Source organism: Anabas testudineus, chromosome 13 (genome assembly GCF_900324465.2).
Source record: "Anabas testudineus chromosome 13, fAnaTes1.2, whole genome shotgun sequence".
NCBI classification, from domain to species: Eukaryota; Metazoa; Chordata; class Actinopteri; order Anabantiformes; family Anabantidae; genus Anabas; species Anabas testudineus.
Window position 1 is genome coordinate 7,267,122 of NC_046622.1, and position 19,465 is coordinate 7,286,586.

Below are 19,465 nucleotides of genomic sequence, written 5' to 3' on the forward strand. Positions count from 1 at the left end.
AAAACAGAAAGCATAAATCAGACTTTTAACTACAAATGTAAATGTTACCAGGGTTTTTTATTAGACGCATTTAAGTGTAATGATAATCAAAATAAGTGGTTTACCTTTTAAAACTAGATGAAAGAAGGTTAAATAGATGTGAATGTATAGTCGTGTTCTTTAAGATGAGGGTCACACAGGGTGTACTGCTGAACTTGGACCTGTCGGTGAGTCTGCAGCACTGCAGCAGGTTGTCGCTGCAGTGCTGCCTTCAGGTGTTTACGTCGCTGCGTGGCTCCTGGGCTTTTGTTTCTTCTTCTTCTCGTATTCTAACGTGTTATAGTAGTTTTTGTAGCTGATGGCACAACTGGAGCTCCTCGACTTTTCATCTCACTTTTCAATACCTGAAACTTGACGTCGGCCGTACGGTTGTTTTATTTATGGATGTAAATATTTAAGTAGACTTTGTAGACAGATGTTTTTGTGTGGACACGGGACAGAAGCTGCTTTGTCGCTTTCTGATTTACGGACTGATTCATGACTTCGCTCCGACTTTCTTGATCACTGATCATGGTCAGTGGAGCCCCTGCTGATCTGGCTCCTACAGCCGCTGTCAAGATCTTTTCAGCCGGAACAGCTGGCTGTGTGGCCGACCTGGCCACCTTCCCACTGGACACAGCCAAGGTCCGACTGCAGGTGAGGATTCAGTGGTTAGTGCCAGGTCGTAAAACAGCATCATCTCATTATATGTCATATTAGACCCATAAATAATCTGTGTATGTATGTATCTGTATTTATATATATATATATATATATATATATATATATATATATATATATATATATACAAAATACAAAAACATATATACAGACCATATATGTGTATGTATGTGTGTATATATATATGTATGTATGTATGTGTGTATATCTACTGTGTATGTATATACAAAATACAGATGTGCGTGTATATATGTATTTATATATAAAACCTAGTGTGTTACAAAATGTAAACATTGCCTCAGGTGATGCACACACTGTCTGGAGACATTTCACTCTGTGCTGAGGATTAAAAATGACTTAACACATGTTGTGTGTTTATTAGATTCAAGGTGAATCCAGGTCCTTATTGGAAGGCCAGAAAGCCCAATACAGAGGTGTGTTCGGCACCATCTTCACCATGGTGAAGACCGAGGGCCCGAGGAGTCTGTACAATGGACTGGTGGCCGGGCTGCAGAGGCAAATGAGCTTCGCCTCAGTCCGGATCGGCCTGTATGACACCATGAAGCAGTTTTACACCAGTGGATCAGAGAGTAAGTAAAAAGCATTTGCATTAAAAAATGTTGATAAAACAGATACTCAACAACAAGTGAGGGCTAATTCCAGAGATCTTATTGAAGTGGAGCTGTGAGACTATTCCAACTTTGTCCCCTAATGGCAGAAAATACAACCTGCACTGTAGAGAGAAAGAAATCTCACTACACAACACACTAGCGTAACTATGCATGTGCATTATCTGAGCCTGTTTTACCCAGAAGCTCCAGAATGTAGGGCAACGGGCACATTCCTCTTTTAGCTGTTTACGCCAGAGGCCTTATCTGATCCTTACCGTCATTACTACAACATTATTGATATTAGTTAGAAGATTTCCGGTTATGTTCCAGTCTGCAGACCAAGTTTGCATTCTCATCCTGTTCTCTTGCAGGTAACTAGTTAAACTAGTTCATATTTAAACTCAGATTACTCTGCCTGACCTCATATGAACAACATGTTTGTGTCCCACTGCAAACAGTCCAGTTTTTTTAATAAGGCTATTGTTTGAAATGAAGCTTCAGATCGGAGTAAAATGGCACATCTAATGGCAAATGTCATGTTTGCAATGCACATGTTAAAACATGCATGTTTTCATGAAAAGCTAACATCTCTACATGACTCCAAACTATTCAGTGGTATCATAATACTGTAACTTATCTGCACACTGCTGCTGACCATGGATACAAGCAGTACCTGAAATATTATAACCAGAGGAATCTGAAAGAAAGAAATGTGAAGAATACTGCAATAAACACATATACTGTACTCTGTTAGCTTGTGGCAGCAGGAGAAGAGAAGTGTAATACGACTTGCTTGCACAACAGATGTTGGAATCGGGACCCGGCTCCTGGCAGGCTGCACCACGGGGGCGATGGCGGTGGCCTTCGCTCAGCCCACTGATGTGGTCAAGGTCAGGTTCCAGGCTCAGGTCCGCCTGCTTGAGAGCACCTCTGTTTCAAGATACAGCAGCACGATTGATGCCTACAAGACCATAGCTAGAGACGAGGGTGTTAAAGGGCTCTGGAAAGGTAAATGGTAAATTACACATTTGTAATTTTCCAATAAATAAAATTACTTATTTGACTTTAGTTACATTTATTTAATTTTCTCAATTAAATTAACTTGAAAACACAGATGACTGAACAGGACACAGTGACATTACACAGTGAAAACTCAGAGCTTATAGAGCTCAGTTAAAAGGATGACAACACCAGACGTGTCTGTGTCCACAGGCCTATTGACTCATAATATGTCCCTACCTAAAGGGGAACTCCCCTGAGTAGATCTTTTAGAGTACTAGTACATACAGTACTTTGAGTACAGAAACACAATTTTGGCTCTGTACCACTCCACAATGGATCTGAAATGAAATGCATATATACATTGCATGCATAAAACAAACTGAAGGAATTACCACTTCTTTTTATCACTGTTTAAATACCTTCATGAATGTATGTGGAAAAAATGCAATAAGTTCCTTAACTAACCTGCATCCAACTGTTTGACAGCAGTTCAATGATAAATCTGTGGCATGCTGTTAATGCAGTTTCGCATTATTGTGATTGTTTATGTTCCTGTCTTTCCAGGTTGTCTGCCAAATATAGCTCGTAATGCTATTGTAAACTGCTCCGAGCTGGTGACATATGACGTCATCAAAGAGCTCATCCTGAAAAACAACCTGATGACAGGTGAGAGCAAGTTCTTTAAGTAAAATCCTCGTCACTGCATACGCCTCACTGTTCAGATTGCTCTGCATAACAAATAACAGGTATTAAGAACAGACAAAAACAAAAAATAAAACATTTATTTTGTGGCTTAACAACCAATGTTCTGTCTTCCACAGACAATGTGCCGTGTCACTTCACCGCAGCCTTCGCAGCAGGTTTCTGCACCACGATTGTAGCGTCTCCAGTGGATGTGGTAAAAACCCGCTTCATGAACTCGGTGCCTGGTCAGTACAATGGTGCTACCAACTGTGCCTTAACTATGCTGATTAAAGAGGGGCCCACAGCTTTCTATAAGGGGTGCGTAATGTAGTTAGCAAAACTGAGCATGTCAGAATCCATAGCAGGAAAGTTAAATGTTAATTTAGCAAAAACAACAAAGCAATAACTGTTTTGTCTTTTTCTAGATTCATACCCTCCTTCCTTCGTCTGGGTTCCTGGAACATTGTGATGTTTGTGAGCTACGAGCAGATTAAGAGAGCTGTAATAGGATTTAAGCAGCACTGGGATTCTCCACTCTGACCCATCTGACCACCGGTTGGTACCTGAAGACCAGGCAGTGCAGTCAGGATTTCTGCTGTTCTGATCCTGTCCTTCCTCAGACGCTGTACCCCAAAGAATTTGCGTTCAAGTTTTACTGACTTACATGTGCTACAAGTGCACGGAAAGAATTTTGATGTTGTTAAAAGGGCTCTGTTTTCAAAGGGGTAGCTGAAATAAAAAAGAAGCTTTGTTTTTTACGTTCCTGGAATTGTTCACTCAGACACCTGAATGAAACAGATCTGTTGTTAATGCAGGACTTCCTTCTGTCCTGCATCCCATTCTGTTGTGTTTACAATAAGTATCTACTAATATCTGGTTTCAGGTGAAAAAATTGTAGGGGTTTGACTTTAACAAAGAAAAACAATTGCATTTAAATACCAAAAGCAATGTCATTAGTGCTATGCAATAAATAAATGATTGTTGGTTTGTGCTCTAAATGAATCACACAAACCAGGACTTTAAAAATATCAACAGGACAAACTTTTTATTGAAATAAAAAATGAATGAAATAAAACTCAAATATTCTGCACTTTTTGTTTTTGTTTTTGTCTGATGTCTATTTTGAAGGACAAATATAAAAATTAAGTCAACCACAATTGTGCACAATGATAGTAATCTTATGTCACACTCCACATACCTTTTCTACTACTGAATACTATATTAGATTTTTTACTGTATAATCCCCTTCTTGTGAGATCTATTGGAAGCCAATAAAAAACATCTCAAAAGAAGGACACATACATGTGAATAAGGTGAGAAGCACAAAGTCATCTTAAAACTCCCTAGTTTGAGTCTTGTGTAATAAAAGAGACGCAGACAGAGATGCAACTGAAGTTGTGTAACCAAAACCTTTGAACATGCCCCATCTACATAAGCTGGAGTGTTACTACATCAGTGTTGAGGCAGGTTGACGCAGGAGGGGAACAAAGAACAAGCTATGAGTTTTGGATTATGATGAAATATGTATTGTAAACATGAGAACGAACGGGGCTGAGTTAGTTAGCAGAGTTCATGGTCTTTGCTGACTTTGGCACATTAATGACGAAAGGCGTAAGAGAACAGTTTAACTTTGAACAGTTTGTTCTGTTCAGGTCTGACTCAAGAAAACACAAATATGTTCTTGTCAGACTCAACGATGACTTTTTTCTTTTTGTGCAATCAAATGTTTGCAATGCAACGTTTATTGTCACCACAGTCATGACGCAGAAACAGTTTGGTCACTTTCAGGAAGAAACCAACAAACATTCAGAAAGTGGCGTCTATTTGAGAAACTCTTTCTGCACAAAATGATCAAATTAAATTAGCTGGAGGAAAAAACCCCAACTGATTTTATCTAGTGTAGTATTTTATACATGAAAAAATGTACTTTGACCATTGCGCAGGGGTCAGCAAATATTCATTTTCAGCACTATTTGTTTTGGGGGCCAGTGTTTTATAATTGTAGAAACATACTTCTCTAATACTAAATTGTGATTTAGTGTGTCTGACCTTTTCTAAATCTAAAGAAGATCTGTTTGATTAGCCATCTTTTATGAAATCCAATTAGATCACCCGGATTACATCACATTAAAATAAAACAAAAGTTAGTCTGCTTTTAATTTATTTAAAGTACAAAATTAAAAGTCATCTATTAAGAAACAGTTTATAATTTGATGTCCAAGATTTTATCAACAAACTTTACAATGTCAAACATATGGCAAAAAAAAAATAACATCAAATAAAATCAAAAGTGATTAATCACAATTTACAATTTTATGTACTGACAGCTGGTTAATCTATAATAATAAAAATGTATTGGGGTAAAAGTATAACAATAAAACAACTGAACAGAAGAATGAGACAAAGATTTAACCACCCATGACGAAACACAACACAGTAAGGGCAGGCAGGGAAGCTCTGATGACAAGAAGTCACCCACTTGATTTATGTAGGACTCAATGGAACCAATTTGAGTAATAAGACAAGAAGGATCTTGTTAGGGAGGCAACCAAGAGCCCAAAAGTAACACTGACATAGCAGATAAGTCCCCAGAAATTGAAAGACAATGATCCTAGGAACCCTCTATCATTCAGTCAGACCTTTATAGTAGAGTTGTTAGGCAGAAACACAAATGTCTTTGGTATTAGCTAAAAGTAATTTGAAGGACAAAGATCATGATCTGATAACGCAAAATTAAAGTCATGGGGTTTCTCATTGGCAGGTACAGGTAGGAAAGCTGAAGAAAACCTGTATAACAATGACCCAAAGCAATCAGCAGCAACAAACACTATACATATTTTACATCAATTATTTGTTTAACATGTTGATATCTTTTTAACCTAAGTGTGGGGTTTGTAATAATGAGGGAACATGATTCGCAGTGAGGAGGCCGACTCAACAGGACTGGATTTTAAGACGATTAATAAGGCTCAAGGACTTTGACCTCTTATCCAGTAGGTGGCGTGCAGCAGCACTTGGTGCAGGAAAGAGGAAGTAAGAGCTCAGAAAGGGACACCACAATTAACTAAAACACCACCAATAAACCCCAGACAGAAACTTTTCCAACTTCTTAAAGTTTTTGTATGTACAAAAGAAACAACTTTAAAGTAGCATATAGACTTTTAAAATTAAGTACATCAAACAAACTGCTAATTCTCCACACATTATCCCTTTTCTTAAGGGGGCACTTGGTATAGTCCGGGCCCAGGTGAAGCTATTTAAGCTGCCATCAGTCCAATTAAAGCTTTTATTGGATGAGCAGTGACCCTGGACCAGGACAACGGTAATGCAAATTAGCTCTCATGCTAATACTAGATGTCTTATTAATGTCTTCTTATAAACCAAACATTAAGTCAAATGTTTAGTTTCATTATATGAAAGCATTTATAATTATCAGCTCACACATTACAAACGATAAAATATGGGTAAGGGTGATGGTTTGTAGAAACACTGCGAAGCTGCAATCACCGGGTTCAGTTTGGTTTAATCAAAAGCTTGTGACTGATGATTCAAGCGGACTTCCATCAACCTTTTAACACAAGATGGGAGACGATCCACACATTATGCTTTATAGGCTTTAAATTTTGTTGACTTATAGTAATGGTTGGTAGCTTCAGGGGAGGACTGTCACTACTGTTAATTCAATTTTTCTCCTGTCCAGATAAGTGAAATTCATACAAGTTCTTTGCAACAGTTTACAGATTCTTTCAAGACAACAATGACAAATCATTCACTAGAAAAGTGTAGTACTAGTAGTATTGACACCATAGCTTTAATTGGCTAAATTTAGATTTTAATTGCAATAAACCTTGGAACCTAAATTAATATTTGAGTGCCAGTGCAAATTCTGTTTTCCCCTGCATCAGTGATTAATAAACAAACACTGACTTTAAAGGTTCATCCTAGTCAGTCATGGGCCATCCTGGGATTCAGATGTGGACATGGATGCTGTGTTTCTTAAGCTGGATGTATGTGAAGCAAGTGTTGGGACAACCGTAAGTTTACCAGGAGAGTGTGTGTGGTTATAACTAGTTGTTTGTAGTTGTCAGATTCAGTTGGATAAACCTTTTTTTAATTTTGTAGGCAGTACATGGTGGCCATTCCTGCATTGCTTGAAGCTGGAGCTAAAACTAAGTTCTGTGCGAGTCTCTTGCAGCCTAATGAGTCTCTGCTGATGACGGTTACTTTAATTTCTGAAGAGACGAACACAACCCTTCTCACAAATACGTCAAGTAAAGCGTTTCATATCTGCTCTCAATTTACGGTGAGCTCTGGAATATCATCTCTTGAAAACATGTTAATGTTAATATACACAAATAGTCTTAGTCTGTGTATTGCCTTATGCTTTTGTTTGATTTTAATGTTTTAAGACTTGATAGCTGCTACTGTCTGTAAAATATTTTCACAGGTTCCTTTAGTGCAAGAGGAAGCGATTTACAACCTCACGGTGGAAGTACAAGGTGGCACCTTTTACTCAAAGGAAGTGAGAAAGGTTATGATCAAAGTCTATCAACCAGTGATCTTTGTTCAAACAGACAAACCGATTTACCTCCCTGGGCAAACAGGTAACCTTTGTATATGAACAAGTCTGAAAAACAAAACTACAAAAAGGTCTGAAAAAACAAACTACCTACTAGTCTTTGGATGATTTCTCTCTGCCCTAAAATCACCAATCACTAAACTCATAAGATGTAGTTTCCCTTAAGTAACATTGTACATTTAGTTTTACTCAATGAGTAAAATGTTAACAATAATATAGAAAGCTAGCATTATGTATTAGTTCCATTTTATTTATTTATTTTTTTTTTTTTTTTTTTTTTTAAATGGCTCCATTTAAACCTTTAAATAATAATTATTAAATATTCAACATGAAAGTAGCAACAAACCATTTAATGAAAATGCCCTTGTTTTAAGTTAAAGTTTAAGCTGTAACAATATTTTCGAAGTTACTGGTGTATACAGTAGACAGATTTCACTTTGTCAGATGACAGGATGTTTAACATTGCTATAAGTCAGGTCTAAAAAAAAAATCTGCTTGAATTTCTCAGTAAATTTCAGAGTCGTTTCACTGGATACCAAGTTAAGACCGGTCAGTCAGCTGGTAAGTGTCCTTTCAAATTTCACATAAAAGGATACGGAGACATGTCGGGAGTATACTCTTTAAAACTTTCTCTCTCTCTATTCCAGTCAGTGGTACAACCTGGACATTTAACCAAAACTGTCTCAAATGTTTTTCTTTGCTGTAATCTGTAAACCCACTGCTCTAATTCCACATTTTACAACATGCTACACAAGAATTGGAAGTGACTGAACTATACCAGACGATTAAACAAAGCTGTTAGATCCAGTTTCCATTTACTCAGTAGATCCTGTAAAATGATGACCTTTCTCTTACTTCTGTTTGCAGTATGATACTATAGAAGTTCAGGTAAGATCTAGTAAATTCAGCATGTTGATCAAGTGTCTGTGCTAGTAAAATACAATTTATTTGTGACATGTTTGTTATTTTGAAAGGATGTTGACAATAACCGGATTGGACAGTGGCTGAATGAAACATCCAACAGTAAAATACTGCAGCTTTCTTACTCCTTGAATTCTGACGCCCGTGAAGGAAATTACGAAATAATTGTGTCCATGGGTGAAAATAAAGTGTATCAAAACTTCAAAGTGGAGAAATATGGTACAATGTTTAATTTAGATTTTTTTTTTTTTTTAATTGAGGGATCATTAAAGACATTATTTTACCTAATGAATCATGAATGTTAACTTATTAACAAATTTTGTCTTTAGTTTTACCTAAATTTGCTGTAACAATAAACTCATCTGATGAAGTTGGTATTGGCCAGAAGGAAATCAAAGCGCAAGTGTGTGCTAAGTGAGTAAAATGCCTTTTTTACTAGTTGCACTTTCCAAGATCATAAAGTAAAGTCTGTCAAATGACACATTTGTAATCTGTCTTTTTAGTTATACATATGGACAGCCTGTACCAGGAAGTGTTACAATTGGCATGTGTCGACTTCTCCAACAATACATCAATGATCAAATTGTCCCTGGTTTAACTTCTCCGTGCCACAATGAGACAAAGCAGGTATGTTTGCTATATCATATGCAGTCTCTATGTTGATGAACGCTAATGCTTAATCTTGCCAGTGTGATCCACAAATTGAGCATAACTCAGGATCTGAGAAGTAGCCTCTAAGAACCTACCTGATGCAGTGCTAGTGGATTTACATGTTCTGTGCATCAACTTTATGTGCAACTTGCAAAGTAGTAATGTTCTACCTGTAATATCTTAAGTTTATAAGAATCTGTTTTCCAGACCGACAAATATGGGTGTGTTACTTTTATCTTCAACATGTCAACTTTCACAAAAGTTGACAACAAGGTGCTTGAAGATGTTCTGAACCTACGTGCCACTGTAGAAGAGCAGGGAACAGGCAAGTTTGTTTATATTGAACCTTAATTTATTGCCCCTTTTAACCAAATGGCAAACATTGTAACATGCATGTGTCTTGTGCAGGTGTTTTACAGTCAGAGGAGAAGACGATAAGTATTTCATATGTTGTTGGACGGTTGTCCTTTATTGATACACCCAAGATTTATAACAAAACATCAAATGTTCAGGGAAAAGTAAGTGTAAAATATCTTCACCGCTTCTTTTTTATCTCAGTACAAGTGAATATTGTGCATTCTCGCTAATAAAACTCTCTACTTCCAACAGGTTAAAGCAGTTTATTACAATAACACGCCCATTCCTGAGCTGCCCGTGTATCTGTTTGAGGGGGAAATGTGGTCATCACATCAGCTACAGAATCTCACAACAGACAGTAAAGGAATTGCTACTTTCTCACTTAGCACAGCAAACTATAGTGGTGACATCCACCTCCAAGTAAGTGAAAATAAGTTTTCTTATAAAATGTTCCAAACAATCTCCACCACAATGACCTAACTTGTACTGTCATACATGTACAGGTTAGCAGCACACCATCACTGGAATATCCTGGTTATAGAACGCCGTACTATGAGACTGGAGATCAAATGCTGTCTATTGCCCAACCTGTTTCTCCTGATACTAAATCTGGCAGCTTCCTGGTAGTAAAGGAGAAGGATAAACCACTTTCCTGCAACGTAGAAGAGATCATCTACATCCAGTACACAATAGTTGGAGAGGCCCAGGGCTCTGTGGATGTGATATATCTGGTGAGCAAAGAATAAACCATCTACTGGATTAAGGAGATGTACCATAGATCTACTTATCGTCTGAGACTGGAGACACCTAAAGGTTTCATGTTAAACTTGAGCTTAATGGGTTTGTGTAACATGATCTGTGTACAGTAGGGTGTTCACTGTTTTAACTAATGCTACTAGCTTTGTGTGGGTTTTAGTCATTTTTAAACGGATCGGTCCTAACACATAATTTTTCTCCAGGTTCTATCAAGGGGAGCCATTATCACGCAAGGATTTAAAAATGTTCAGGTGCAAGGTAAACCAGGTGGGCAAATGTCTTGTTCTCTCTTCTCTGCAAGCATGTAAATGTTAACAAAGCAGGTGGTTTGGAACAGTTGGCTAATTTCATAATGTTGGGTTTGTTTCAGTCAATGAGGGAGATGTGTCCTTTAAGCTGAAAGTGTCTCCAGACATGGCACCAGACGTCCAGATTGTAGCTTATGCCGTCCTTCCCAGTGCGACGGTGATTGCTGATAGTGCCGACTTCTCCACAGAGAAATGCTTTAGTCAAAATGTCAGTAAGACAAGATTGTCTTGTATTTTAGTTGGTGGTAAAAGGCTATATTACAGTAGGTCTTTATCAACGTGTCAGTGTTGATGCCAGTAAATTTATCAGCCATGGACTAAATTTACATTGAATAATTTTGCAAATATGCGCTGACATTGTCAGACAAGTTGTCTTCATAACTTGTCTTCAGCTGTAATTCATATTAAAGTATGATACAGACTTCAGGAGAGAGATGCACAGTGATCATTGTCATTATGTGTTGAATGGTTAGTTTGCTTCACATTAAATTTATCATACTATAGTCCAGAGTGTACAATGTGTCTGTCAGGTGTCGTTGGAGTTTTTCCCACCTTCAGCTGTCCCAGGGGAGCAGACTGTCCTGCAGGTGAAGGCCGAGCCAGGATCTCTGTGTGGCGTCAGCGCTGTCGACCAGAGTGTCTTCATTAAGGAACCAGGGAAGAAACTGGATGCAGACGAGGTGACTGCAGGAATCACTCAAAACTAGATGCATTCATTCTTTTAGTTTTGGCAACCACCAGATCATGGACATTCATAACAAACCATAAATTTCTTTTCAGATATTTAACCTGCTGCCTGTCACAAAAGCTTCCTATATTCCATACGAGGTTCTCGATCCTACTGTATGTTTGACTGTAAGAGCAAGAAGAAACATTTTGCCTTATCGTCAATGGGCTGACGCTTATACAGTTTTCCAGGTAGGAGTTCAATAATGAGGCACAATACAAAAAACATTTAAGTGCTTTTACACTTAACAGTTTTTGCTTGTGCTCTTATCTAGAATGTGGGACTGAAAATGGCAACAAACCTGTTTATTCAAATGCCTTCGTGTCTCAAATTCAAAGGAAGAGAATACTACCCTGGTGACTTTCTTCATGCTAAATATAAAGGTACTAATTTGGTTGCTGGCCTTTGCCTGTGAGTGAATATTTTCTGGTTTTGTTTCAGGGGGTGGTATAAGATTTGCTGATGGCCCAATGTTGCACAAAGTGAACACAGTTCTGGCAATACCTGCTCCTGAGAGAATGGACTCATTCACTAATGGTCCACCTGTGGTGACAGTTCGCACTTTCTTCCCGGAGACATGGTTGTGGAAGCTGGTGGATGTTGGGTGAGCCGCTATGATGGTCCTGAAATTGGAGAGCAAGATTGGCTTAGATCTGAGTATAGGAGGCTCAAAGCATGTGCCTTTTTAAAATTATTCTGGGTTATGTACATGTTTACCAGCTCTGACGGTTTATTTTCTGATCTAGAACATCTGGAATAAAGAATCTGCCGCTCACTGTCCCAGACACCATCACCACCTGGGAGACGGAGGCTTTCTGTTTGTCCCCTCTGGGTTTTGGTTTGGCTCCTAGTAAAGAAATCACCGTCTTCCAGCCATTCTTCCTTGACTTAACCCTGCCCTACTCCATCATCCGGGGGGAGCAATTTGAACTGAAAGCGACTGCCTTCAACTACCTGACCAGCTGCATCATGGTAACTGGTTTTATTCAATAAGTGTGACTGAGCATGCTGACATCATCATGATGATGACTGTAATGTTACTGTTGTAAACTGCTGTCGTAATATTCAGCATTCCTGGTTTAGCTTTTTCCTCGTAGCAGTAAATGTAAATTAGCACTAGGGCTATTTGACCATTCACCTAGCACACTCAGAATGATAAAACTAACATCCCTTTAATGACAATATACACATCTTCAAAATATCTGGATTCTCTGGGGAACGCCAGAGCTCAGATCTAGTCTTTTTAAAGAATATTTGCTATGATCTGTGGTTTTTCCATTTGTGCCTGTTTTTTTAGGATGCCTCTTGGTATAAAATATCTTGCATAAAAGAGAATGTTTTGGCATTGCTTTAACTTGTTAAAATGTTAAATCATATTTGTGTCTACACATCAGGCTGCAGTTGAACAAGTGTTCACATTTGCCATACTGTAAATTTCAAATTAAAATCCACTGTCTCCCACAGCTCACTGTGACTCCTGCACGTTCTTCAGACTACACCCTCACTCCTTTCTCTGGATACCAGTATGCATCCTGTCTGTGTAGCAGTGAACGCAAAACCATCAGTTGGATCATGGTCCCATCAACCTTGGGTCAGGATCAGTCTTTCAACCACATGGGGATGGGATGAAACGTTAAATGTGGAGGACGTTGTCTTTCTCATCTGTGAACTCGATGACCTCTGCATCAGTGAGATGTTTTGACAGTTGTGCAGCTTTAGATTTATTATTATTTTATTTTTAGGGACTGTGAACGTGTCTGTGACTGCTATGGCTTTGGCATCCCAAACTGCATGTAATGGGAATAAAGTGAGCGTGCCAGAAAGGGGTCGTGTCGACACAGTAACAAAAGCTCTCGTTGTGAAGGTTGGTGCAATAAAAACAAGATGACAAGTTAACCAGTAGCTGATTTTTGCAAGTGTTGACACAATTTTCCATCTTCTTTCTCAGGCTGAGGGAAGTGAGATGTCCAAAACCTACAACTGGCTTCTCTGTCCAAAAGGTTTAAAGCATTGTTTTTAAATTGCTGAAATATATTCAGCTCTCCTGCATATTGATAACAGCTCTGTGTTACTCACAAATCAAAAACACATTGGAGATCAGATTTGTCAGGAGGTACCACTTGCACTTCTGTAAAGGGTTTACAGGGTCCAAGGAGCAGGGTGTAGCATGACCATGTGACTTTGAGTTTTCTCTAAAACTGTTTTGTTCACAGGACAGAATTTGCTAGAAGAAGTGGACATACAACTCCCGAAGAATGTGATTGTTGGATCTGCTCGTGCCTCCTTATCTGTCCTGGGTAACCTGACAACCTTCCCTCTTGATGATTTACAAAAGGCACCTCGATATTCCATCTTACTTTTTATAATGCTTTTAAAACCAAAAGTAGGAATGTATTGAATGTCAAATTTATGTTTGACATACATTTCCTGGATCTAAACAGAAAATGCTACTTGAATGGGTTTTGTGGAGTTGGTTAAGTATAAATTGTTACCGTTTAGTGCAGTTAATGCACTAAATGCATTACACATTAAATTTGACTTTGGGTAAGATGATAAATGCTTTTGAATGGTGTTGTATAACAAACACTGTGCTTTTTAAAACCATAGCAAAGTTCATATCAACTGCATGTTTGGTCTCACTGGGTTATTTTTTTTGTCATGCAGGTGACATCCTGGGCCGAGCCCTGAAGAACCTGAATGGACTGCTGCAGATGCCGTATGGGTGTGGGGAGCAGAACATGGCACTTTTAGCTCCCAACATCTACATCCTCCAATACCTGAAGAACACACAGCAGCTGACCCCAGCCATCAAAGAAAAGGCCACGAACTTCCTCACTAGTGGTTGGTTTTCTTTTATTGCTGATGAAATAAGCTACATAGCAAATGTTGCACAAAATGGATCTTTCTATACATCAATAAGGGTTCCCTGAAAATATCAGATGTGACATTGTTGTATTTCTATTGTTAAACAGGCTACCAGAGACAGCTTAACTACAAAGATGATGCTGGTGCTTACAGCACATTTGGATCGGGACCAGGGAACACTTGGTAAGAACATTCTTGTGCCCATCAATTGGGCACAAGAATTATTTGTGTAAGCACTTTTGAGTCTAGTTTTGCCAAACTGTTTTGCTTCTCCTAAGGCTGACTGCTTTTGTGCTGAGATCTTTTACTAAAGCTCAGACTTTCATCTACATTGACCCAACAACGATTGAAGAGTCTTTGACTTGGCTGGAGAATAAACAACAAAAAAATGGCTGTTTTGAACAGTCAGGAAAACTCTTTAACAACAGAATGAAGGTTAGTTGACAGTATCTATACAGTCAGAATGAAAGTGAGCTAATACAAACTGAAGTTATACTTAGATTTTACACAAGTAAAATGTATAAAAGTATATCACTATCGCTGTGTAAGTTGTGCCTCTCTACAGGGTGGTGTGTCTGATGAAGTGACTCTCACTGCTTACATCACTGCTGCCTTCTTGGAGATGAACATATCTGTAAATGTAAGTCTTTGACGTAGCATGTGCTGGTCTTAACTGCTATGGACATGATTACAATAATAGCCTAATACAGTTGGCAAGGTGCATTAACTGACCTAAGTGCAGATAAACTCAACAATGTTGCAAACAGAACATCACAAAGTACACTACCCGTCCAAAAAGTCACCACCTCCATTTAACAAAGCAAATGGGTAAGAACCTCCCATTGCATAATAATTGCATGGATGATTGTTTCTGCTTCTAACAACTCATTTCTTAAACAACCATGTCTGAAGACGCATTGTTGTGGAAAAGATCTATTTTTACTTTAATAAATTTCAGAAGAGTCAAAGTACTGACATAAATCAAGCAAAACATCTAAGGAGACTGATGAAACCACAAAAACTGGGTTAAGAACTCAGTTCTTAACCCAGTCTCTTCACCTGGGTTAAGAACTCAGTCTCTTCACCTGCCTCAGAGAGGCAGGTGAAGAGACGCACCCATCATGCCTAGTACCTATTGTACAAGCCTGTGGGGGCAGTGCTATGATCTGGGGTTGTTTCAGTTGGGCAGGTCTAGGTTCAGCAGTGTTGTCCAAAAAACGAGGTCAGCTAACTACCTGAATGACCAAGTTATTCCATCAATGGATGTTGTTTTTTTTTTTTTTTGTTTGTTTGTTTTTTTTTCTCCCCTGATGACATGGGCATATTCCAAGATGCCAGGATTCATAGGGCTCAATTTGGGGATTGTAGAGGAAAAAAAAAACTTGAGAAAGTTTGAGAAAAATTTCTCAAATGGTATTTAAATTTGTTCCAGAGTCCTGTGATAACAAAGAGTCTGTCATGCCTCAAAGAGTCCATCAGTGACCTCAGTAACACCTACACTACAGCTCTGCTGGCGTACGTCTTCACCCTGGCAGGAGATGTGAAGACCCGTTCTCGCCTTCTGCAGCACCTGGACACAGTTGCATTAAAACAAGGTGAGTTTCCTTTTAGGAAATTGACTTCAATGCAATGAAACCAAAAATTAACTTTGTGGCTTCTTGTTTTAAGGAGGGTTCCTCTACTGGTCTCAGACTGCAGCAGAAACTTCAGCCTCTCTGTCAGTGGAGATCAGCTCCTATGTGCTACTCGCCAAACTCGGTGCCTCACCTACAGCCCAGGATCTAGGCTACAGCTCCAGTATTGTTAGATGGCTGACGGGGCAGCAGAACTATTACGGAGGCTTCTCCTCCACACAGGTACTTTTAATTGGGAGTCTTTGGAGCAGTTTTCCACTCTTCCCTCTGATCCCTGGAAGATCAACACATCACTTCACAAGCCCACAATATGAGACCACAATGAAAGATCTGTTGTGGAGATGTGTTGAATTGTTGGAACTGTTGGGCTCCCACACTTGTTTCCAAACAAGTCTAATCAGACCAGCTGAGAAATGAAGCCACCCTGGAGGGTTTAGTTGTCCCTAACCAACTTCCTCAGTCAGAAATTAAATGTTGCATATTAAAGTCTAATTGCCACAACCAAACTTCCAGTTACTGTTACCTGAATGAGGTCTGAGTCTCGGTAAATGTTTGTTGGTCTAATTTGTAGCCCAACTTTAACTGTTGTTGTAGGACACCGTGGTGGCTCTCCAGGCTCTGGCTCTCTACTCCACTTTAGTGTTCAGTCCTCAGGGTTCAAGCACGGTGACAGTCCAGTCTCCCAGTGGTCAGCTGACATTTGATGTGAACCAGGACAACAAACTGCTCTACCAGGAGAAGACACTGCAGGACACTATAGGGAAGTACAGCCTGGAGGTGAAGGGCACTGCATGTGCCTCAGTACAGGTCAGTCAACACTAAAATACAGACACCATGAACAGTGCTCATAACAATTCCCTCATGTTAACAACCCAGTGATGCAGAAATATAAAATTTAGTAGTTTAGCTTGTTTAATCCTCGTTTTAGTAGTGGTAATCTAAAGTGTCATTGGCATAAAGTGAAAGCTTGTGATTGAAGCCTCCATGGTGCTAAAACAAAACCTTGGGCAAGACGGGTGAAGATGTACCTGATCAGTCTAGTTTTTTATAAAGGAGTTTTGTTTTCAATAAACTGGTAAGTCTTAAAGTGATAAAATCAGATGCTGCTATTCTATTTTGACACTGACAATTAGATTTCTTTTAGATTTCTTTTTTTTTTTTTTTATTTATTATTTTTTTTCCATAAAATTTTTACTAAAGTGTTGTGCTTTTTTCTCCCCCTCTTCTTTCCAGATCTCTCTTACCTATAACATCCCAACTCCTATTAAGGTCACCACTCTTGCTGTGGAAGTTAAACCAGAAGCTGGCAACTGCAAATCAATCAGACCTAAGCTCACTCTGAAAATAAAATCCCTGTAAGTAACAAAGCTGTTTCAGCTGATGGCAGTGTTGAGAGGAATGACTTTAAATGAAGATGTTAAGTTACACTAGCAGAATTGGGGTAACATGTATGGTTCCACTGCAGATATAGTGGAAAGGAGAAAAGCACAAACATGGTGATCCTGGACATCAAAATGCTCTCTGGGTTTGTCCCAGACTCGGAGTCTTTGAGGAGTGTGAGTTAATACATTCTCAGGAGGAATTCTGTAGGAAAGTGTCAGTGGTTAATATGAATGTGAAGATAACCCTGCTGAACATTGTCTGCTCACAGCTTCGCAATGGCACTCTAGTGAATAATGTTCAACAAGTGGATGATCACATTCTGGTCTACATTCAAGAGGTGAGAGGAATTTACAGCTGGGATCACAAGATGACCCCTACAGATCTGTCGCTTATCAGTGACCTTTTTATTATTCCCTAAACTAAGTTACGTAAGGACACAGCAGTCGATCACACCTTGGTGCTTGTTCAGGAGCTCCCAGTACAGAATCTGAAGCCGGCTGTGGTCAAGATCTATGACTACTACCAGACAAGTAAAACATTCATACCTTGCCTTCAACCCTAAATCACTTTGCAGGCCACAACACACTAAACTGTAACAAAGTTTGACTTTCTTTTTTTATCTCTCAGGTGACCAGGCAGAGACGAACTACATCTACCCTTGTGCTGCAGGTAATTGTCTGCAGTAATATAATATACAGTTGGTAAACAAAGCTGTGGTCTTGCTCATGCAAGCAATGAGTAATGATTCAAACGTCCCAATTTTGTATTTGAAATTAAGTTGATTCTTTTCTTGTGCAGCTTGAAGAATGAAGTGGTCAACATGGATTCAGTATAACCTAAAGACATTCCTGCCGTGTAATAATGTAATGGTATTGCACAATAAAATGTGAATGTCCCCTTTAAAGAGTGGTTTTGTGTTCTAACTATTTAACAAACCTAAACTCAAAATTGCAAAATGCAGATTAACCAATAAACCTGACTACTGGAGACCAAAAGAATTAATCAGACTTTACAATTACTGCTTTCACCTCGGTATATTTTTACAGTTCAATCTCATCTATAGTTCTGTGTTTTTGAGGTTTGATGCTTCAGACACCTACTTTAAATCATGAATGGAGTCGGCGCTTCAGGAGGTTTACACAAATGGAGGATTTAGTAGGGCATACAGTCTTTTTAGACAACTGCTTAAATTAATATAAAACTGCACGTTTATAAATCGTTAACTTACAAATTGACTGTACATGTCTGTGCTGTGTTACCCTACACGGGGGTTTCTTTATCAGATTAAGTGCCTATTTAACATTGTACCAGTGTACCTGAAATCACGCTGTCCCAGATCAATGTTTAGTAAAAACTAAACTCTTCACATTTGTTTTACACCCACCGTTGGATTTCAAGTAAACGGTTGTACCTAAATGATGCAAAGCTGCTCTGAGTGTGATCAATAAGATGAGTCAAACTCATGATGGTGTTGATAAACATTTAGTTCACGCTCTGTGTAAAACACAATGTTCAGCTGGACAAACAGGATTGACGGCACAAACAACCTTTGACACCCGAAGCATTTAGAAGTAATACTGTTCACCTATTTAGTGGAGGTAGCTATGGATTTGCTCTCATGCTGTATTGCGTCACAATAACGGCTACAGTTAGTCGTGTACTAAAGCACTGAAGTTTATTTGGGGGAAAATGGAGTGAATTATGTCACCATTAAACATAATCTCACCTAATTGAAGTGATTCAACTCACAACTGCAACCCTAGTTTCCTCTTAATGCCTAGACCTCAGAGAGTTGGACCCTCTCGGATCATGTATTCAAAACCCAGCAAGAGCTTGTTTTACTGTCACAGTAACATACTGTTGACGTCATCCAACCAGTCATTTACAGTAAATGTACAAATGGTGTTGCTTTTTCATCCCTGCATCGACAGTTTATTAGTGCGTGATCATGTACAATGCTATTAGAGCACAGATTCGGGAATTTAATCTGTAACATATCTGTTTCTTGCATAATTTGTAATCTTCAGTACAGATTAGTAAATTTAGGAATCAATGTACAGTTTTGTGGTGCTCTTTAAAATCCGACCAAGTTGTCAGTGCTCAAGTTAAGGATCTGTGTTGTCACTACTTTATGTATTTGTGTTAATGTTAATTATGTATGTAATTATTTAGCTTTTTACATTGAGACTTGGGAGTAGAAAATTGAGCTGATAGTTATAATTAATTTACTACATAACATTTCCAGTATTCATTCAAAATGTTCAGCAGGCTCAGTGATGATCTCTGTG

General features: G+C 38.7%; 2 protein-coding genes across 2 annotated transcripts; both read left to right on the forward strand.

Moving 5' to 3' along the window:
• Positions 1 to 267: 267 nt before the first annotated feature.
• On the forward strand, positions 268 to 3,902 carry LOC113167443 (mitochondrial uncoupling protein 2-like). The gene is made up of 6 exons (XM_026368068.1): positions 268 to 675; positions 1,082 to 1,289; positions 2,115 to 2,318; positions 2,877 to 2,978; positions 3,134 to 3,314; positions 3,422 to 3,902. The coding sequence occupies exons 1-6, from the start codon at positions 550 to 552 to the stop codon at positions 3,534 to 3,536; spliced, it is 936 nt and encodes a 311-aa protein (XP_026223853.1). The 5' UTR covers positions 268 to 549; the 3' UTR covers positions 3,537 to 3,902.
• A 2,390-nt stretch (positions 3,903 to 6,292) lies between these two features.
• On the forward strand, positions 6,293 to 18,075 carry LOC113148119 (alpha-2-macroglobulin-P-like). The gene is made up of 37 exons (XM_026339620.1): positions 6,293 to 6,318; positions 6,931 to 7,030; positions 7,119 to 7,299; positions 7,444 to 7,600; positions 8,084 to 8,136; positions 8,443 to 8,463; positions 8,550 to 8,715; positions 8,826 to 8,910; positions 9,000 to 9,123; positions 9,355 to 9,472; positions 9,556 to 9,665; positions 9,757 to 9,924; positions 10,008 to 10,235; positions 10,464 to 10,527; positions 10,631 to 10,776; positions 11,099 to 11,248; positions 11,349 to 11,486; positions 11,570 to 11,651; positions 11,737 to 11,899; positions 12,042 to 12,267; positions 12,760 to 12,886; positions 13,038 to 13,159; positions 13,244 to 13,295; positions 13,509 to 13,592; positions 13,960 to 14,136; positions 14,268 to 14,343; positions 14,439 to 14,595; positions 14,726 to 14,800; positions 15,593 to 15,755; positions 15,829 to 16,016; positions 16,389 to 16,601; positions 17,028 to 17,149; positions 17,260 to 17,350; positions 17,446 to 17,514; positions 17,602 to 17,707; positions 17,805 to 17,846; positions 17,976 to 18,075. Exons 2-37 carry the CDS (start codon positions 6,948 to 6,950, stop codon positions 17,978 to 17,980), a joined length of 4,332 nt encoding a protein of 1,443 aa, XP_026195405.1. The 5' UTR covers positions 6,293 to 6,318; positions 6,931 to 6,947; the 3' UTR covers positions 17,981 to 18,075.
• Positions 18,076 to 19,465: the final 1,390 nt, after the last annotated feature.